The sequence below is a fragment of the Molothrus ater genome, chromosome 4, assembly GCF_012460135.2.
Source record: "Molothrus ater isolate BHLD 08-10-18 breed brown headed cowbird chromosome 4, BPBGC_Mater_1.1, whole genome shotgun sequence".
NCBI lineage: Eukaryota > Metazoa > Chordata > Aves > Passeriformes > Icteridae > Molothrus > Molothrus ater.
In genome coordinates, this window is record NC_050481.2 from 63,248,236 (window position 1) to 63,270,308 (window position 22,073).

General features: G+C 39.2%; 1 protein-coding gene across 1 annotated transcript; it reads right to left on the reverse strand.

Moving 5' to 3' along the window:
• Positions 1 to 391: 391 nt before the first annotated feature.
• Positions 392 to 20,571, reverse strand: MSANTD1 (Myb/SANT DNA binding domain containing 1). The gene is made up of 4 exons (XM_054514644.1): positions 20,533 to 20,571; positions 20,150 to 20,414; positions 10,076 to 10,360; positions 392 to 1,441 (listed from the first exon to the last, which is right to left on the reverse strand). The coding sequence occupies exons 2-4, from the start codon at positions 20,401 to 20,403 to the stop codon at positions 1,201 to 1,203; spliced, it is 780 nt and encodes a 259-aa protein (XP_054370619.1). The 5' UTR covers positions 20,404 to 20,414; positions 20,533 to 20,571; the 3' UTR covers positions 392 to 1,200.
• Between the last annotated feature and the right edge of the window lie 1,502 nt (positions 20,572 to 22,073).

A 22,073-nucleotide genomic window follows, 5' to 3' on the forward strand; every position in this document is an offset into this window, starting at 1 on the left:
GCCTGAGTTCCTTGTACTAATTCTTTAGCTTCTATATTGGAATCCAACCTTTGCTCTTGCAGTAAAACAGGCAGAAATACGGGTTTTTTAAGGAGAACACAAAAGGAAAAGGCATATAGGAAATTGTGCCGGCCAATTTTCGAATTTAAGTGAAAGATTATTTAAATGTCACGTTTCGTGGAGGAGCCATCCCGAGCTGGTGCTGCATCTGAGCCCCCTGGGTACCATCCTCCGTGCCTGCGGCTCCCTCGTGTGGTGCATCCCTGTCCATCTGGGCATCAGCACCGCGGATCTTCACCCAGCCATCAGTGACTGTGAACCTCTCACCGTGCTTATCATTCCCAGTACCCTTTGCTGCCCCAAGGCACACTATCTGCCCACCAATAAGCAGTAAGTTTCTTCTTTTTCTTTATTTCATTTGATAGACATTATATATATATGTATATACACACAGTACAATACTTTTCTTTTGTGATAGAGAATAAATGAAAGTTTTCATTGCTGGTTGTTTGTTAAGTCAACAGATTCCAGTTAATAATGAAAAAAAATTAAACGTTTAATATCAAAAGCAACTTCAAGTATCTTCTATACATTTTAGTATTCAGTATATAGGAAGGTGGTTTGGGGCGTTTGTTTTTATATCAAAAATGTATTTGAATAGACTATTTTTACCCTCATACTTTAGAGTACTATTCATATCAGGCATGGAGTTTAAAATTATGTATCTCATGGTCCCAACTAGCTCTTTACAAGAACCATAGGTCACTTATATGATCAGGCATATGTTTCAAAACAGGGTTTAATCATCAGCAAAGTCAAGGTGCAATAACCATGTTTAGAAATGCACTATTTCACTCTCCTAAAACAGATTAAGCTGCAGTCCTTGATGTGAAGCAATATACAGCACCACTGTTTGCAAAACAATACCTGACTTAGGCATAAATAGTACTTCAGTTCCCCGAGCTATTTATCCCTTAACCTTTCTGTATAAAAATAATTCAACTTAGGCATATATTGCACTAATTTTATCATACTGGATAGCTCTCACCCTGCATTATGTTTTCTTTTCTGAACTAGGATTACACTAGGGTTTTAATTTCCATGGAAAACCTGGGAATAGGGCAACAGACACACATATGGTGTGCAATAAATGGTTATCTATAATAGCAATAGTAAACTCAGAGGCATTCACAACGGAAACTACACATTAGACTTGGAGATCATTTTCTCCAGTAGATTCATCATTCTCTCCTGTAACTGTAAGCTTTGAACTTGAATGATGTTCTGCTGATCCAGGATCCTGCGCACTTCTCTACAGGTTTCTTCCATAGCTCTACTCAACTTCTTTTGTTCTTCCAACATGGCTTCCATTAATTTTAGCTTCTTCTTTTGGAAACTGCAGTTTTGCATTTTTCTTTTCTTCACTGGTCTTTCTTCAGCTCTGAAATGTGAATATTTTTTAGGAATTAGAGTCATATTTATAAAAAGAAAGAACCCAAAATTCAATAGCATATTCTTGGCCAAGCTACTGCCTAGTCATATTTATAAATCCCTGTGTTATCCAATAAATTCCCTCTCAAGTTTGTGCCACAACATAAGTATTTAATACATTATTGAATAATGTTGCAGATTGTAAAAAAATAAAAGAAAATAAAAGAAAAAGAAAAAAAAAGAGATTTTACATCTCAATGTTTTTAATAAGAAATTTCCCTTGAGAATACCAGGCTTTTTTTTTTTTTATCTTGACATGTCTTACACACTGAATTTATACACTGTACTGGGAGAGACATTTGGCTTATGTGGCCATTGAAACTCCAATTTTAAAGCTGCTATAACCATCCCAATCCAGAGAAAGTGCTGCAGGGTTACATGTGGTAGTATCTTGCAGCATTGCATCAGTAAGGCTGGTCCCACTCCAGAATATGAGTCTCAGAATTTGCCCTTGTGCCAAGACACAGCAGTGGCACTGACCACTCTTTTTCTTATATTCCACCACAAAACATTATAAACACAAAAGTCTGAGAAGACAGAAAAATACCTGGGGGTTCTGGTTGACAGTGGCTGACCATGAGCCAGGCGTGCCCAGGTGGCCAATGGCACCTGGCCTTGATCAACAGTGCTGTGGCCAGCTGGGCCAGGGCAGTGACTGTCACCCTGTACTCAGCACTGGTGAGGCCACACCTCCAGTCCTGTGCCCATTTTTGGGCCCCTCACGACAAGAAAAACATTGAGGGGCTGGAGTGTGTCCAGAGAAGGGCAATGGACATCCTCGTGTGAAATATGCAGAGCTGCCATGTGGAGTTTGGGGAACATTTTAAGAATTTCCTCTATGCTTTATCATGCTGGGTTTCTGTTTTGGAAGAGAGATAAACATGGCAATAAAAACAGTGCTCTCAAGGTGTAAAGGTCACATGTTCTAACTTGGGGTGACAGAGCCACGCAGTCAAAAGCAGCCCATGTGGCATACAAGTGAGAGCACACACAGCAGATCTGTGTCTCTTAACCTGCAGCCTAAGAAGGAACCATGCTAAACTGTGAAAGAGGAAAAAGGGCATATGTGTAAGTGTACACATCTGAGGAACCTCCAGTTAGAACTGGATAACTCCTTTCCTAACTTTAAGTGAAAGACCATGTCTTCATTTACACTTTTTGTAACTCCACACTGGAGTCCCCAACATCAAAGATATCTGATGATGTGTCTTGGAAGTCCCTTGACACAAACAGCAATCTCAGTCATGTTCTGCCAAATGCAGTATCCTTTCTAGGTGAAAAGCAATAATGAGATAGTACAGTTGTGACTAGAATGCCATGTCAACCTGCTGCAGATTTTAAGACATCCTTGAATAAGGATAACTTGAACTCTTGAGAAATGTGTTTTTATTAATGTGAAGAAGGGTAGGGGGGGCTGAGGTCACTCAGCTGTGACAGATTTGTATCATAATTTGATTCATGTTCTTATCCTACTTGACAGGCTTTGTGCAGCAGCCACTGTGACATTCAGATCTGTCAGCAGGAGAGATAAACAATCCTTAGCACCTGAAAGGCTTAATGCAAATATAAGAAAAAGACACAAGCCCTTTGACATTTAAGAGTGCAGCGACCCGAAAAGGGTGAGATACTATCTACTTTGGAAGGTATACAATAAATTCAGCTTTGCTGGTTCTATATAGCATATTTGATTTGGGGCATCATATATGTGAAAATAATACTGCTCTGCTCAAACTGTGGGTCTGCCCAAACTGTGGGTCAAGCTTGCTGCAGGTCACTGAAATTATCAGTCTCACAATCCTTTGAGAATGGGTCTTGGATAACACTAAATTCTGTTTGTTTCCCTTAACTCTAAGGGCCAGAATTACTTCAAATGTGGTTCTCAAAGAGGTCAAGAAAGTGGAAAAGATCTACAGCAGATCTGTTGTCTAAGGACAGCACTGAATCTGTTATTCCAAGGTTCCCATCACTGCAGCCACATTCACAAAGAATGCTTGCTTTCTGATAGGCAGAGCAAGAAACTTTCTGAAGTGGTGATACAATTTTAGCCAAAATTATCTTTTGAATTTAAACTTGTCTTCACAGAGGATTCAAATGTTGGAAACTTGATGAATCTCTGTTCTCTTCACCATACAGTGCTAGAAAATAGCTGTGGTAAAACCTCTTGTCTTGAAACCAGTACGAGCTCACTCCACAAGAGGGCTTGTGTGTTGCCAACATAAGCACTGGTGAGAATGGTCCTTAACAAGGAATGAGAGAGAAAATCTGAGGCTTGTCAATGGTACTGAGATGCACTGAGTATTGTGTGTCTTTCTTGGTAACAGTAGCCACCATGTGGATTTCAATTTACACTGAGACAAGAACAACAACAACAAAAAAAACCAAACCATAAAAAAAAAACATGAAAAAACCAAGATGAAGTGATTTAGATTGAAAGATCTAAAATAAGCCTTATTTTTAAGAGAAAAGAATCTTTGAAGTGTTTTCCTAGAGTCTGTAAAGGGTTTTACCCGTTTTTCAGTTAAATCCATCAAAGAACTGTAAGACATGAAACCATACATCCAAGACAGTAAGTGCCTTGCACAGCTCCAGAGAGAAAGGAGCAGCAAATTTTTACTGTGTCTGCAGTATCTGCAGTCTGCTAATAACTAAAAAATACTCACTGAAGAGTGCTAGCTCAGAACTGTGTTTTAGCACAGAGAAGTGCTCCCAAAAGCAATGACCCAAGGACTCTTCAAGGTCTCCCAAGTACTCCCTACATTTGTTTACAGTAACAAACACAACTTTATAATTAGCCTTCATTGAAAAGAAATACTTATTTCAGAAATTTTCAGAAAGCCCAAGCTTTGGTGATGGTCCCAATCTCATTTTCTCTCCACTGACTGATACTGAAAGGGTTCTGTGGTCAGTCACAAGTTCACAGTAAGGAACTGGCACATAAAATCCTCTCCTCTTGCAGAATTGCTGCTGAAAGGGAGCTCTTGAGAAGGGCCCTACAAAAGAAGGCTCTAAAGAATCTCATTTACAAGCAAAGAGCACTTGCAACATGAAACAATGTCAAATGTCCAGTGATGCCCATCCAGTGATGAGTTATTTGAATACTGAAGTGTTTCCTCAAATTCTGAGCCATCTTTCTTGAGAAGTTCTAGATGTCTTGGGCAGCATGTCAGAGACCCCTCTGTCAGTAATTTTTTATAACAAATTCAAGAGAGAAGAAGGAATATGGGTTCAGCACCAAGTAACCCAAGCAGCACCAGTATCCTCAAACAGTTCCAGCTAGGAACATATCTCCTTTGCCAGTGTATGGGCACAAGAATAAGGATCTACTGATGATGGCTGTGGCATCAACCAGTTCCTGATGCCTGTTCTGCATGGTGTGTTCCTGTGCAGCCAACACCTCTGTGACAACAGGGATGCAGCAGATCCTGACAGCATCCACAAGCTGCTGAAGGAGCACCTCCTTCTTTGCCAAGCCTAGTCTCTGAAGGTAGATTTTGAGGGAAATCTCAGGAAAGAAGGGTCTAGAGAAGTAAGGACCTCAAATACAATCTGCTGGTACTCTTCTGCTGGGCTTGCAGTGCCTATGGCAGAGTATACAAGAGATTGGCATTGTTATTCCTCTGACCACATGAACCAAGTGTGGAAGGGCTCTGGCACTGGGACCACTTTCCAAACAGAGCCTCACAAAGCTATTTCCCTGCTATGCTCTAAAACAGGCAGGCAGGAATCCAAGGAAGCAAAACAAGGGAAAGAAATTGTTCCATCTCACCTAGGAGACTGAGCAGAAATGACTGTGTGTAATGGACATGAGGGGGAACAAAGCAAAACCTCCAGATACAATCAGGAAACATATTAGGCAAGTCTCAAATGCATTTGCTGTCTGCCTACCTAATACCAATTTAATTCATTGTTCAATTAAAATTTCCTTGATTGATTGCTTACACTTATCCAATACAGCTTGTTTCAGGGACATGTGTGAATAATTAATGAAGCAGGAGTTGAACACAAAGAGCTCTCTGTTTATCAAAATGTATTACCTTCACAAAACCCTAACAAGAATTCCTCATTTCTGACTTCTTCATGGCAAACAGGTCTCAGGTACCATCAGTTCTTAGAATTTATGGCTTTTAACACCTAAAACTTGTTTCTCACTGGTTTGGGGTTTTTTAGATCCATATAAATCCGAGTAGACCTCCATAATCCATGTCTTTTGTAAAATAATTAACAATGGTCTGGATATAATCAACATTAATATTAGAGATTATATAAAGATATTCAGAACATAAGGACTGAGGATGAGGCAACCTGGATCTTCTGGTAAACTAGGCTCATTCAATCATTCAAATGCATTCAGGGATTAATGAGACTCATCTTTGAAGTAAAGCACAGAAAAGAACCACAAATGGCTTGGAGCCTGGGCAAAGCACCTTGCTAGGATAACAAGTCTGCACAATGAGTTAAGATGCACTACATAATGCACATAGCCTAAAGCTCAAACTTCTTTGTAGATCATGCCCATTCAGATTTAAATAGCCATAGCATAATTTTAGAAATAGTAAAGTCTTTGCCAAATATGTTGTTTCCCAAATTAGTATCATCACCAAGTTTTAATGCACTTCTTTTAATCCATATCTTGGCTAGTTAATGTTACCAAGTCTTACTTTTTCTTCCTGTGTAAACTTTCTGTAGCAAATTAATTCTAAAATCTACATTTAAAAATACCAGACAGTACAATCATGGCACACAACCACCTTGCCAGAAAGAAAAAAATATTGAAAGGTTCTCCAATATACTGAAAAGAAAGGTAAGCAGAAGTAACATCTGAAAGTTTCATTCACTAAATTCACATTAGAAACAAGGGAGTGGTTTAAACAAGGGTTTCCTTATCACTAGAAAGAAGGGAAGAGTGAATTCTCCATCTTCTGTATTTATCAGGACTAGACCAGACATTTGGTATTTCCCAGAGTGAAACAAATCATAGAAACAAAGAAATGGAGGACAGCAGAGACAGGGGGCTCCTGAGTGCAGAAGTGCCCTGCTGAGGGAAGAACCCTCTCCATAATATTTCTGGGCTCCACATAAAAAATGACCAAATTCAAGTGGTATCTAACAAGAAGTCAGACTAAAGAGCACAGTGGTTTTATTATTGTCTTTTAATCTATGAAAGTAACTCTTTCACCCCCATTTTCAGTACAATAGAAATAGCAGAACACATGAAGGCTGAACTGCATTCACAGCCTGTATAAATATGTTCTGTCATTATTTTACTATGAAAACAAAGACCATAAATTAATCCACAGGGTGAAAAACCACTGTTTTCAATTAGATAAAAAGTCATGTATAGTGGTGTCAGGCATTTGGATTTTAAAAGTTTAAGCTGCAGTACAAGACTCCACCACATTGCATTATATTTTATGACCATAATAGAATAATTCTATTATTGTCAGATGTTTTGTACTATATAACAGTGTCAGAGAAGTGTAAGCAATTACATGCACCCCTTTAAAGGGATTCCAAATGTTTCCCTCATCTACAAACTTGAAACAAAATTCAAGTTAATTTTATCTCACATTAATTGTATTATCACTAACCAGCAAAATTTAGGTTTTGTAAGAAGGTCCTGAACTCAAAGTTTTTCAAACAGAATGCAAAGAAAACCAGTTTCAACTATTTTTAGCTTGACAATATATATGTACTGATTGAAGTACAAAACTTGACATTTTTTGCTATCATGAAAGCTAAACATTCAATTGAATTTTTTTAAAGCTATAATTTATATAGCCAAGTAGACTCCTGCTATGTTCAAAGATACTGTGAAAAACACAAAGCTGACACTCTAAAGCTGTGTTGGAGAGTTTAAAGGAATAACAGAAAAGTTTTCAGAAGTTTAAAACTTATTTAGAGAGAACTACTGTTTGAAAGTTTTTTCCCTATCAATTGTTGCCATAACATTACAATTTTTATTACTGAAGAAAAAACCCTGTAATGTAAGTTGTAAAATTTACAGCTGCAAAACACATCTGTATTTTCATATAGACATGAGTGTGTGTTTTTCAAAATAGGGAAATTCAGGACCAAAAACATTCTTTTGATTTCAATTCCCAGAATTGTCTTTTGTTCTTTTTTTGAATCTGTTGGATCAATTGTCTGCTGTTCAGAGGCAAAGGCGTTGATAAAATAGCCAAGATAGACCCAAATTTTTTATGCTACTTCTTTTCTCTCGTGTTGGCTATTTCAAAGTGTTTTTCAAATACAGGATGAGACACTAATTGCTTAAGCTATAAATTGCTTCCTCAGTTCATAATTTTCCATTAGTAAAATAATTAACTTCCTTGTCTAACATGGCAGCTCTAAGTGATTTTAACCCATGTGGTATCACTAGCAAGCAATGTATTTTCTTCTGGCCAAGAAAGGGTTCCCTACTCAGCTCTCATTCATCTGCCTAAATTAAACAGGTCAAAGCTGGACAAGCTTTTCAAACCCCCTAGGACTATTGGAATAACACTTTTTCTCCTTCCAGACACATGCCCCATTATCACAAGTGGTTTCTAATGTTTAATCCAATCACGATGCTCACCTGGAATATTACACTGATCTCTCATGTGGCACCTACTGCTCAGCTTCTCCTTTTCTTTTAAAACAGGGGAACTGTATTTTAACTTCTCACTGTGTAACAATCTTGCTGTTAAGTGATGTACACAATATTATACTGCACAAAATTCTTTCGTAGTGGAGACTGTGAGACCATGGCTGAATTTCTAACAGTTATGGAGGTCCTGCCATCCTGAGAGCTGCCCTGCCCTTCCCTGCAGCTCCCAGACCCTCCTGAGCCATCCAGATCAGCCACTCCTAGCAGGCACAGCAGCATTGCAGGGGCTGAGTGGCATTGCCTGCCCAGACTTGCAGCCAGCTGAAAGCCAGCCTGTGCCACCAGGGGCTAGATTTAAATGAGATGCAGTTTCTAAATTTAGCCAAGTAAAGTTAAAATACTTTTTACTAGAACAGGTATGGGTATTTCCTTGGATAAAGTTACAAATAAATAAACCAGTGAACCTGATGCTGGCTAAAATGCATCATAGCCTAAATTTTCCAGAGCTTATAATTTAGTGACTGATTTTAGTGGCTTCCATTTTAGCTGTAAATGAAACATCTACATGAGAGTCCACCTGCAAACTGTGGGCACAACAGAATTGGGTTTGGGGTTGATTAACTTGATCTCTGTGAGGAATGTCTATGTTCTGTAGTGCAGCCTGGTGTAGCAACCTCTGTCCTCTCTTATGGTACAAAATCTGTGTTGTCTGGAGTTGTCCCTAAACTGAAAAAAACTTAACATCCAATATTTTTAAAGAGCCTGATGTTATCAAGTAGTCGAGTGAATAAACTCCACAATGTTTGTGGAAATGTGACCTTCTAATTAAATATTAAATAATGTTATGGTAAATCCAACTGGGAATAAAGTTATTTCATCTGAAATGTGACTGTGGAGTTTGAAAATCCTAAAGTCAAGCAAGTTTGTGTATCAGGAACATCAACTACTTACAATGGACTAGGATAAGAAAATTGTTGCTTGTGAACAAAAAGGTTGCTATAGTTCAAAAGTTATACACCCTAGTAAATATTCGTTGTCAAAAAAAATAAAAAGTTTTTAAAATTAATCAGTTATTCAATAACTATATGCTTGAATGATTGAATGAATTTAACTTAGTTTTATTCATCCAAGAGTGGGTCTGGAATCAATAACTCGAACTTGCTCTGTTGGTTCTTCTTCCAGCTCATCATCTTTACAGTTGCATGACTGACAGGTAATTTTACTGTTACAGTTAAAGCCTCACAGAGTCATGATAAGGATCTCTAGGATCAACTTTTTTCTGCCAGAAAACTGTAATCAGCTCTTATTTCACACCACTCTGGATGAAAAATGAGACCAGTAAAGTCTGAAATTTATATCAAGAGTACAACCCTGCCTTTTGTTAAAATGCTGCCTTCCAGGGAACTCCAATCATATCCAAAAAAAAAGAAAAAGGAATCACATGTTTGCATCTCAAACTAGCATTTACTTTGAAAAAAAATTACATTCTCAATTGTATTTAAAATGATGCAATGTACTTTCAAACTGCATGAGCAGCTTTTCAGTGTCCACAGAAATATTTATTTTGCATCTTTTCACCATTTTAATAATAACTGAAGCCAGAGAAATTTCATAGTCATATCAAAAGCAGAACTAGAGCAAGCCAAAAATCATCTAAGCAGTATGTTATATCTCTGATTGCACCGCAGGACTCTCTTGAACATGCCTGTACTCCTTTTATGAACACTCTCCCTGATGTGAGCCGTGACATGCATGCTGAGTTTTGGCAATAATATACAACTTTTTGCCCAGTTCTCCTACTCCCTCCCAGTCTTTCATAAAGGAATAAAGAAAATGCCCTAATTCAGCAAAGTGACTGAGATTGGGGAACAGATCTCATTTGTGATTTACAGAAAAAATACAAGAGCTGTTAGAGAAAAATGTGTGAGGGTGTTCCCTTTACACAGCAAATTCAGTTCATTCTGCAAAATCCTGAAAAGAGGGGAAAATAGATGCTACCTCAGCTTGTAAGAAAGCAAGCTTGATGAGCTCTCTGAATGTTCATCTTCAAAGCATTCTTCCCTTCCTTCGTATGTAAACTGGTTGTATGGCAAGTACAGAGGTGTAGACTTGGCTGATGGAGACTGCGAGGCCTCTGTCTGAGATGTAGAAGGACCTGGCTGCTGATTTTCATGCATTTTCACATCGCTGTGGTCTGTCACTTTGGATAAGATCCTATCAATGGTTTTGTAGTAAGGCCAGTCAGGTGCCACAGTTTCGCTGTCAGTCATGCATTTTAATTTCCTGTAAGAAAAGACACACAACATTAAAGCTTGTTTTCCTACAAAAAGTACTTTTCATACAGATCTATCTCAAAACATTTGTTCTGGTCACATTTAGGAGTCAAACTGAATGCTTTTAATGAGAATAAAATTAGACACTTCTCTTCTTTAACTTCCAGTGAAGCCTTTTAGGTTTTTTTCCTAGGTTTGACCTGTTACAAAAAGTTGCATGTAACCCTCAAATGAAATTCAATACAGATAAAGAACATTACAACTTCTAATGGAAACAGGATTTTGTTGGTGGTTGAATAATTTTCTTTCCCTTATAGAATACCCAACTAAACAATCTGACAGCAGTGCCTGACAACTGGACTAAGCAACACACCACAGCCTTTACAGAACTGAGGGCAGACCTGTGCTTTCATGCTTTAAAGAATGAATATTTATTTTCTATAATGAATATTTATTTTCTATAATGAAGTGGCTATAAATATAATGCATATCCTTTTTCTAATACGGCTTAAAAGCCCTGAAAGGCCTTGGTAAATATCCTTGTAACAACCATGACATACAGACACCTGTTCATTTGTTACAGAATAAAGATCAGGGTAGGGAAAAGTACAGTGTTTCATTATTAAAAAAAAAAAAAAAAACACACCCAAAAAAACCACAAACAAAAAAAAACCCCTAAAACAGTTAATAATGCATTAGAAACAGCATGCACAAAAACATTACATTACAGTGTACTATCAACCATGACCCTCTCCTTCATGTGTATCTTATGAGATTTATTATTCAGTCTTCAGACAAGTTCACTGCTATCTCAGTAGTTACCCATTGTTATTTTATTTTCTTTTACTGAGAAATATGAAACTGAGGTATATAGATGTAGTATACATCTCAAAGAAATTCCACAGCCCAACTAGAGTCCCAAACTTTCTTTTCATTTGCCTCTCCCAGTTCGGATCTTGTTACTCTAAATCAAAATGCAGGAAGGGAACACAACAGGAAAGGCAAGACCAATGACAGATGCCCCATTTCCATAAACCAGATTTCATTCAAATTAACAAAAAGCTGAACCAAATCTGATTCTCACAGCTAGAGGTTTGCATTTGCAGAAAAAAAAAAAACGAACCAAAAACCAAAAAAACAAAAACCACTATTCCTGGACACCTGGCCCACCCTTTTTTTCTTGAAGCCTTTCAGGTTTTTCCTTCTCAGAATCCATCCTGCCCACACCAGTCTTGCAAGGGGTAGAATTAAATAACATGTAAACATGAAAACAATGGTGCCAAACTTAAAAGTGAGAACTTGAAGTTCTTCCTTTTAAAATGCTGTCAGCCTTGAGTAAGGGGAAACCCACTAGTGAGAAAAGAAGGCAGTAAGATTTGCTTAGATTTTAAAGCCATTTAAGGATTCTTTTCTCCTTGTCCTTGCAATGTCTGATGAGCTTTTCCAGCTATTTAGAAATGCACATCATAGTCCTGCAAAGCAGAGCCTCACAGCCATCTATACTTTTATGCCCTCTATGCATTCAAAATTTTAATTTCATACATATTTCACAACCTACTGCTGAGATTTCATAGTCAGAGAATATCGAGCACAGCCTACAAATACATGCACACCCATCCAGCACTGAGAGAAAACAGCTAAACACAGGCCTGACAACAACCATCAATTAATATTATTTTTAGTTGAATTGTTAAGGCTATTTGCATGAAAAACAGATCAATTATGCCACTACAAGCTAGTAGCCAAGCCTACATGCCATATTTGTTTGCCTGTGTTGAAACTCTCAATGTGTTCAAGCTATGAGGTTTAGAACTGAATTGCAATTATGGAGTGCATTCACTGTGGTCAGTCATCCCAGGGGAGAGGTGGCAAAAGCCAGGGGTGACCACATCTCAGCCAGGCCACTGCCAAGTCCAGCAGCTGCAATAAGACTTTGTGGGACATGGTTTGAGCCTTTAGGACTGCAAAGCATTGTGTCAAAAAGGGCAGGACAAGCTTAGAGCTGATACTCTGGGAACAGGCTTGTACTGAGCCCAGTGTCAGCCAGGTCCCCCCCCACCAGCAGAGCTGCTGCCCTGCCAGGCCTTCTCCTCCTGTTCCAGCATTTGGCCATCCCAGAGGAGAACTCTGCATTTGTCCTTGTTGAGTTTGATGGGGCCCCTGTCAGCCCATTTCTCAACCTGCCCAGGTCCCTCTGAGTGCCAGTCCTGCCCTCACAGGTGCAGACTGCAGCCCCAGTTTGGCATCATTTGCAAACCAGTGAATTCCACCTTCACCTTTGGATTGTTGATTTTAAACAGGGCAGGTCCCAGTACAAAACACCTGCAGTCCTCCACTGGGAATGAGTCTCTAGGTGGAATACAAGCCATTAACACTACTCTGTGCCCAGAGATCCAGAGTCTTCCAGCCAGCTGGTAGTCCTTCCCCTGCAGTGTAACATCCCAGCTTGGATACTAGGATGTTCTTGGAGACTGAGTCAAAAGGGTTGTACTGTGAGCTAGACAATACTTTACTCTACCCTCATCCACAGATCTAGTCCTTTAAAAAAGAAAGCAAGCAGGTCAGTCAGGTGTGATTCAGTGCTGGTAATTCCCAGTCACCACCAGTCACCACCTTCTCCTTTCCATGCCTGGAAATTGCTTCCAAAACTTCTTGCTCAATGATCTTCTAAGGAGTTGAAGGGAAGAACTCTTAATTCCTGTTCCTGCCTTTCTGAAGATTCAACAGCCTTTTTCTGGTCCCTAGAGACTTCTCTCAATCTTCACAAAGTCTCAGAGATGATTCCTGACTCAGTCCTTTCCTACTGCTGGTATTTCTGACAACTGTGCTGCAGGCACACCCCACAGGGACATGTGGGGGGCAGTGAAGGCTGAAATACAGACACCAACTCCCCTCAGCCTGGGGTATCTGCTGGCATCTGCTTCCATTAAATCATCCTGTGGTGATTTTTGGGGCAACCCAGGTATAACTACAGTTTGGGGGATGAAGAGATTGAGGGCAGTCCCACAGGGAAGGAGTTGGGGGTGCAGGTCAGCGAGAGGCTGGACATGAGCAATGTGCTTGTAGCCCACAAAGCCAACCATGCAAAAGCAGCATGGCCAGCAGGCTGAGCGAGGGGATTCTGCCCCTCTGCTCTCCTGAGACCCCACCTGGAAGGCTACAAAAATACTCAGAGCAGCTCTGCCATGGAGACAGGCTGAGAGAGTCAGGATTGCTCAGCCTGGGGAAGAGAAAGCTCTGGAAAGACCTTATTGTAGATTCAGACTAGATATAAGAAGAAATTTTAATCAGAGTGGTGAACCACTGAAACAGATTGCCCAGGAAGCTGTGGATGCTGCATCCTGGCAGTGTTTAAGGCCAGTTTGGATGGGGCTTTGAGCAATCTGGTTTAGGGAAGGTGTCCCTGCCCATGGGAAGGGTTGGAAAGAGATGGTCTTTAAAGATCCCTTCCAACCTGAGCTGTACTATGATTCAATAGAAAGTTTCCAGGAGCAGACATTTTGCCTGAGTAGGCTGGTACCTTTTTGTTGCTGTTTGAGCTCAGCTGTGTACCCAGACCCCCTTTTCTTACAGAACTATGACAATTTGGAAGGAAGGCTGTTGTTTATTGTCTGCTCACAGAGCTGTAGAGTTGCAGTTATATAAATGCAGGTATTTCTCTGGCTCTAAATGCATTGAATGGATACTAATTCTACTTCTGACTGCTTACCTTAGCTCTGAGCTAAATAAAAGGGATCACTACCAGGAGGGAGACAAGAGAACTGTTAGCTTAAAAGCAGCACCAGCAGCAATCATCTACCTATATGGAGTCTGGCTCAAACACACAGAAAAAAAGGATGAAACAAGGAAAGAGATGAGAAGATAAGGGAAAAGGGAGTGTCTGTCAGTCCTTTGGAAGAGAAGCAGAAATGCTGCAGGTGGAGGTAAACAGGGAGACCATTGACTGCAATAGTGTTGATGGTTTAGCTTTCTGGTAAAAACAAACCAAATAGCTACCTTCATAATACTAATATCGAGTTCCAGGATTTACTGAATTTTAAATATTTTTTTCTACAACTGCCAGAAGTCCAGAAAACCTAGTTAGACAGTTGAGAGCTTTTGCCTGCATTGAGGTAAATGTAACCTTGGAAAAACTGGAGTCTAAAGCAGAGATTAATTTACTGCCCTCAGTCATTAGCATAACTCATCACAGCAACCTTAGCTGCTTCCAAGAGATAGAATTGGGGTTTTGTTTGTTTTAATGAAACATGGGGATGTTAAAAGAAACAGGACAATAGGAAGGCTGGAATGCAATAGTCCAGAAATGAGAGAGCAAGATGAGCCAAACATTAACACTTTGCAATTGGGCACATCACTGCCTGAGGGAGCAGCCATGCAGGAAAAATGAGGTAAGAAACAGAGGTAAGTGAGAAAGTCAGCAGAGCTTGCAAAATAAATTCACACTGAGTTTATCTGGACCTGTTGCTGTTTCATGAGGCTCTATTAAAATCCAGCTGAGAGCAGAGGCAACTGAGAACTCTCTCCAAAAACTCAGGGATCAAAGTCAGATTTCCAGTGGACAAATACCCAAAGCATGCCAACTGAGTTAATTTGAAAGGTGATTGCTTGTCTTATTCCAGAGAAGTGAATAAATTAATGGACTTTGAGATCCCACTGCCAAAATGCTCCCCTGAATAGACTGAGACAACTGTTGAGTCATTTGTGCTGCCATTGACCTTTTTTCAGACTTTGTTCTCCGTACCTATTAATCCACCCTCTAAAGAAAAACTATCACAATATTATATTCTAAAAAGGTTTTGGTTTTTTTGAAAATCATCATTATTTAGTCAGCAAAAAGCAAGCAATCTATAACTTGCTTTATTTTTTTAGACTTTGCTCAAAGCAGGATTGCTTTTTTATTATTATTGCAGCATTTGATATTACTACTTGCCTTAAGGAATGGATACAAGATCCATCTCCTGGGGTTTCTAGGAAAAGCTTTCAAAATAAATAATAAATAGCAACTGTTTGTGAACCAATCAATGGTGAGGAAAAGAAGGACGATGAAAGTACGATGCTAAGTTGTGCATCTGCCATAAATTATTGAAATTAAAGACAAAGATAGTAAAGTATTCAACTTTTTGCAGTAATTTGGCTGCACTCATATTTTATCATTTGCTGTAACAGAGGTCAAATTTTCCAGTTGCATAATGTCATAGAGTATAGCAATGGATTACACAAGCAAAAATGTTTAATTGCTATCATGTACACATGAAAATAAAAAATTAGACTACTCTTTCATTCAAATCATGAGACTGATTCAAATTTACCAATCATTAACATTAATTGACTGCGATTCAAATCAAAGAGCAACAGCTGCATCCTGTTTTCTAGGCTTTGGGGAGGGTGATGTTTTTGAAAATAATAAATTTGCATTCACACAGTTCTTATTTTTAAACATCAGAAGGAATCAGTCAAAACTGTGGACCACTGTGCAAGCTGTGCTTCCTTTTTATAAGTATTGTGTCAGTGGCAATATGATAACAGCAGTCACAGAGCACTGTGGCACAGTGAGATCAGCACATTAGCAGTGACAGGACAGTGCTTTCTTTTAGAAGGAATAATTACAGGTTCACATGAGCTGATAGCCCCAAGAAGGCTGCACAACACACAGAACTGGGCACAGACTCGAAGGGATGCTAAACCTCAAGAGCTGGCACACTAATCTCAGGAAAACTTTTGATGACCAGCACATGTGAAAGATTAACTTTGAATTTCAGGAAGCTTGACTCAGCCTTTCCTTCTAGGATGGATAAATGGGGAGGTTCATGCAGCTCACCACACAGGTGTCTTTGAAGCAGAACATTAAAAACCTGGTGGCTGTCTATCCACAGCAGATATTTCAGATTTTACAGCAATCCCTAAAAGCAGAACTTTACTCAAATACACCTGCAGAAAGAATTTTCCTTCCACCTATGGTGTTGTGCAGAATTTTCCACCCAGTCAATTTCCACAGTGGATGAAATGGTCCCTTAATACACTGAGACTCCAGTAAGAATTACTTCAGGTCACGGTATATTTTTCCCTGATTAGTTTCCTCCAAATGCACTTGGACTACAGTAATGCAGAGGAATACAGGAATCACTGCCAGCTCAGTCCATTGTCTCACTCTCTTCTGACAAAGGTCAGTGCTGCATACTTCAAGAATGATTTTGACAGACAGCTTTTGAGGGCACATTCACCCATAAAAACACATGATTATTTTTCCATCAACAGCCAGTAATATCCTGAAACTCGCTGCCTTTCATAACTCTACCTAATTGGAAGACAAACAACATCTGTTTTTTTATTTAATAAATCTAATCTTTAGTAAAAATAATAATAATATTAAAACAACCTGCTGCTCTCTTGGTGTCAATGATTTTCAGTGGCAATATTTCCATGTGCTAATTTTGCAGTGCAATACAGATTTATATGACTTCAACTAGTTTTGCATTTCTTGCCTTGTAGTTCTTATAAATGTATATAAATCTTGTATTATGGCAAAAAAAATCTGCTTTACATTCTGAAAAATAGTGCATATTTGTATGCATCTCTGAAATTCCTTTAGCATTCACAAACTTTTTTTTTACACTTCTCTTAATAAAGAAAGCTTTTCACAGCTCAGACTAACTGTTCTCTAAACATCTTCTCATTCTCTTGTCACCTTGCTGAAGTATAGGGCAGGCAGAAATAAACACAAGAATTCAAGGAGGAAATAATGAGATAAAATAAATTTCTGTTTGGCATTTTAACACCTGAATAATGTTTTCACCTCAGATCTGGAGGAATGGGATATGAACACCCTAAAATTGCTTATGTGAGAGATGCTCATGCACACTGAGCTACACCTGAGGTAACATTACCCGGCAGCACAAATCCCACATGGGATCCAAACACACCCAGATCCAGGGTGAATCCCTGGGGTGGGAGCCCCTTCTGAGCCCCCTGCCACTGTACACACCCATGCAGGCTGCACTTGCTGCAGAAACTGCAATAATTATTGGCCAAGAAACACTCCTGCCCTACTTGTGCATATGTTTGCCTGACTTGGACACCTTCTACTCAACGAATGGCTTGCACTAAGCAGAATAAAGAAAACATTTACTGAACTGCCTCTTAGAATGCCATGGGATCCTCAGACTGGAGAGCACCATTATAAACATGTTCACTGCTTTCTGTTTCAGCACCCTGCGTGCTGAATACCTATTTCAACAGATGTGCCAGGATAAGCCACACAGTGACAGCACTTTTAAAAACTGAACTTGGTTAAAAAGACTAGTAGAAATATTCAAGTACTGCTTTTTCCTTTTATGGAAAAAGTACACATATGTATTCATCCATATATGTATGTGTAGTAATTTGTTTGACAGAGGTTTTATGTTCCTTTATGAAATTGTGACACTTAGGTAAATAATGTGATCTGATTAAATAATTAATGCAGTTTATTTCTGTTAAAGGAAGAGCAGAGGCCACTCCACCCCTGCAGCACTGTTCAGAGTTGCCTAAAGGACAGGATCCTGAAGTGGGTGCAGAAATAAGCTCCTAGGTGCAGAACACCCCTCCTCACTCCTGCTACTGGTGCTACTGAGTTCTCCCATGTCACACGCACTAACCCAATGTAATCTTTACAAAGTATTATCTCAAAATACAGCATTATCCCACTCTCAGGACCTTCCTCTGCAGTTTGTGCCACAGGGCAGCAATGATGCTCAGAAATGCAGTGATGTAAAGCACCTTCCTCACGTGTCCTATAAAGCATCTTCCTCAAGTGTCCTAACACTCGGCTGCCTCACAGCAAAGCCAGCAGCAGTCGGTGGCCACTCACATAATTTACAGTTTCACCACAACCTTCCCCATCCTCACACACCACCAAAAAGTACCCAGAAAACTAGAAATTGTGAGTAACAGCTTCTGCTTGCCCCTGTTCTCCATACCACCTCACCTCGACAGCAAAGCACACAGGCATGTGAACAAAAAACAAGAAGATGCATTTTATATTCCAGAGCACAAAATGAAACAGCTCTGTGACAGCACAAGGCAGTTTTTAACTCTCCTAAATTAGCATCTCAATCAATAAGCAGGGAGCTGCCATGCACTGCAATATAGAAAAGCAGATTGACAACATGCAACAGAAGCAATCTTAGAAGTTCACAGAAATAGAAGGATATTTCTTAGAAGTGTGGTTTCTCTCACACACACTGTGCATGCATGCGAGTGATTTTATTTCTTCCCTTCCCCCAGCGCAACTTTAAAGTAAAAACATTAATTAGGAAAAAAATGAGACTCTCTGATGGATGACAACACTGTAAATTTAGAACAAAGGCTGACAGAAATAACCTATTCCGCTTGGCAATTACAGCACTTAACTATCGTGCAGTGTTGCTGCTACAGACACCTGTGAAATCTCAGTGCCGAGATGCAATTCCCAGCAGGGAGGACTGCAGATTTAGCAGACTAAGCAAAAGCCTGCTAGCCTGCAACTCCCAAATCTGCATCTGAGTGGGAATTGCTGGGTGATGCTGGACAAAAATTTATCTTACTTCCAGCTTTCTCATCTACAGTCTGGGTGAAGGAAACTGGAGAGATTACAGCAGGGTTGGTAAAACATTTTGGAGATGTTAGGATTTGCCACAAAACATCAGGTTTAATATTATGGCAAATGATGTTAAACATTATGCTTGTGGATCATAGAAATGTAGAAGGACATTCCAAGTTAAGGGGTTTACAGGATTTTCCCTAGTTTTCTATTTGATGAGCAGTCTCTGCATTAAATACAGTAAGGGTGCCTTACAGAAAAGCGAGCAGTTTTAACATGGTTGCCTGCTGTAATAACCTTTTTTATTATTAATATGAGCTTTGAGGAGAGATTAAATAAAAGAGTCACATATTTGATTTTCTTGCATTACAAGCACCTCGCTCAAATCACCACTCAGGATTTCCAGTATGAGGCAGTTTGTGCTTCGCAGAGATAAGAATTTAAAAAAAAAAAAAAAAAAAGAGGAAAAAAATGGAAATATTTCTGTTAAGTTCTAATTATTTTTCTCCCTGCAAACAACAAATCCACGAATGCCTCACATTTTCTGAAGCCAACTTCCCCTCCTGACTGCTTGCCTGTTCTTTATCATCCCCTCATAGACACCTCCGCCCTCCCCCCGACTCCTTTGGAGCAGTATTGACGGTGCACATTGATTCTCTCTGCAGATATAATAGTTCTTTCACTGCTGCTGCTTATAATTATAGCAATGTGTGTCACTCAGTAATAAGACATTCAATTATTCTTGGCCCCGTGAAGTGTAACCCTTCAACTCACGAGACCAAAATCAAGGAGCATCAGCCCCCCCAAACATTATTCTGTTCTAGTTTTCTTCTTTTTTTTTTTTTTAACTTTGCCTTGCAATTCCGATCCTCAGTGGCCACTTGAAACTGCAGGAGTTTCACTGCAAGGAATTGGCTGCCAAGCTAACACAATCAGTCCCCTCAGCAAAGACCAAAAAAAAAAAATCTCTTTTCCCCATTAAATACATTTCCAACCCTCTGCATCATAACAGTGCCAGCTAATTTTAAAGTAACAAAGTTGTCCAGAGTTTGACATGAAATGGGGGGGACAAATTAACAATGACGTAACAGCATTGGCAAGAGAGAATTTTAAAAGCGATATGAACAATCTTTAATCTTTTATCGACAGATTTCCTCCAGGAGACTTCTTTCTGAAAGGCAAAAATCACTGCGCCGTCCCTGCTAAAATCTCTTAAAATAAAAAGAATGAACTGAAGCTTACCTGTACTGGAATGTCATATTTGTAATTTTTATCTTTATTTCCTCTCCGTGGCGAATTTCTCCAGTCATTTCAAAGAGTTTGTTAGCCATTTTCTCATAAACTTTGGCATTCCTTTTAGTTTGTTTCAGCTCATCAAAAAATTCTTCCCAAACCAGCATTAAACCTCTCATTTCTGCATCAGTCCAGTTCCTGGCCCTCCTGTGTTTCTCAGTCTGAGAGGAGACAATGTAACTGGGAATTTCTGCTGCAGCCATTGCTGACTGACCTAAAAGGGTTTTAAAAGAGGACACTTAATATAGATTGAGTTTTTAGTTTAGGTTTTTTGTAGTGCAAGACATGCATATGTGGATAAAGAATTTGAATGACAACAGAACATATGAAACCTTTTTGCAACAGCTTGAAGCTTGAGTGCACAAAATGGGGCCTACATCTGACAGGCAGGAATTTAGTTAAAAGCTTTTAAACAGAGAAACGTCATTTTGATGTCACGTTTCCATAGCAACAGAGCAACTGCATAAGCTACAACAACAAAAACCTTTTAACTGAAAGCCAAAGAATCAGGACAAAGTTGACAGGCCATCAATATTAAAGCTTTTAAACACTTTAGGTTTAACAAAAAAAAAAAAAAGATCTATGCAGCCTTTGAGAAGCTACTTTTAAGTTTCTACTTCTTTTTTAGCTTTCCCTTACCTTTTAGGCAGACAATCTGCTAGCAGGGGGTCATGGTCGCCTGAACGAGCTTTTAAGTTGTGCCTTGACAGACTCTCTAGGAGGTTGCAAGGACTGAGGCCATGTACACAAAAAAAAAAAAAAAAAGCTTTTTTTTTGCAAAGATATTCTGCAAAAAGAATCAGCCAGCTTTATGAAAACTATACATCTCTAAGCTAATAAATGTTTAAGCAGGCAGGCTCATTAAAAAGGAGCCTGCATCTGGGCTTTAGAACATGCAAAAAATAGTATTTAAGTGTTTAAATAGAGAGAAATATATACAAAATTTCAATATAAAGCCACTTTTTTTTTTTTTCCCCGAGATGTTTTGCTGCTGATAAGCACACACTGCAGTCCTGTCAGTATGAATTTGCCTTTGTAGGTATGTATTACTGTATGTGTATTTTGTATTCCTAGTAATTTATATGCTATTTATGCAGCCTGTGTTCTGCCTTAGGACTGCAGCAGAAGCATTTCACCTGCTTTATGGGCAACCTAAAAGGATTATTCAACGAGTTAAAAAAAGGCTGCGAGATGCTTAGAACTGTGAATAAATTGCTTTGCTGTAAAACAAGCATTTTGAGCTGGTTTTTATATAGGGCTAAATTGTGCCAGCAGTAATATCAGAGAAGCAGGGCATATTCATTGTATTAAACACTGCAATACAAGCAGTGGGCCAAATCCTGCCCCACTTACACTCCTGCAGTCTGACAATAATCTTCCACAAAAGAGTGAGATGCTGGAACTGCATTAATTCCAGTTTACCACCAGCTAAATAGAAAGATGTTCATTTCCTACAGTCCCAATAGAATTGTGTTACGTAAAATATAAATAAATAAATAATCCACGGACCTTTCTTATTATTATTTTTGTGTTTCAGCATATAACAGCAATAACGACCTCACTGCAGGGCATTTCCTGAAGATTAATGGCAGGCAGGGGTTAATGGCCCGAGGCTCACCCAGTCAGTCGTTAATCCCCAGGAAATGTTCCGTGCCTCAATCCTCAATGCTTAAGTATCCTATAAACTGTAAGTCTTCTCATAACCACATCCTTGATCTTAACAATAGTTAAAAAATGCAGAGCTTGGTTTGCATCCTGGAGATGGCAAAGAGAGTACATAATGTTCCTAAAAGGTACACTAGTGACATTTGTGGGACATTGCCTTCTTTCTATTTTATTTATTCTACTGCATATTACAAAAGGCACAACAGCA

Bases quoted from the DNA above. Each gene is read 5' to 3' on its own strand.
- MSANTD1 (XM_054514644.1), bottom strand. From the start codon at position 20,403: ATGGCTGCAGCAGAAATTCCCAGTTACATTGTCTCCTCTCAGACTGAG. The intron at 10,361-20,149 runs GTAAGCTTCAGT...CTTTTCTTACAG, and splicing joins AATATGACATTCCAGTACAG to GAAATTAAAATGCATGACTG. The intron at 1,442-10,075 runs GTAGCATCTATT...TTCACATTTCAG, and splicing joins TTGCTTTCTTACAAGCTGAG to AGCTGAAGAAAGACCAGTGA.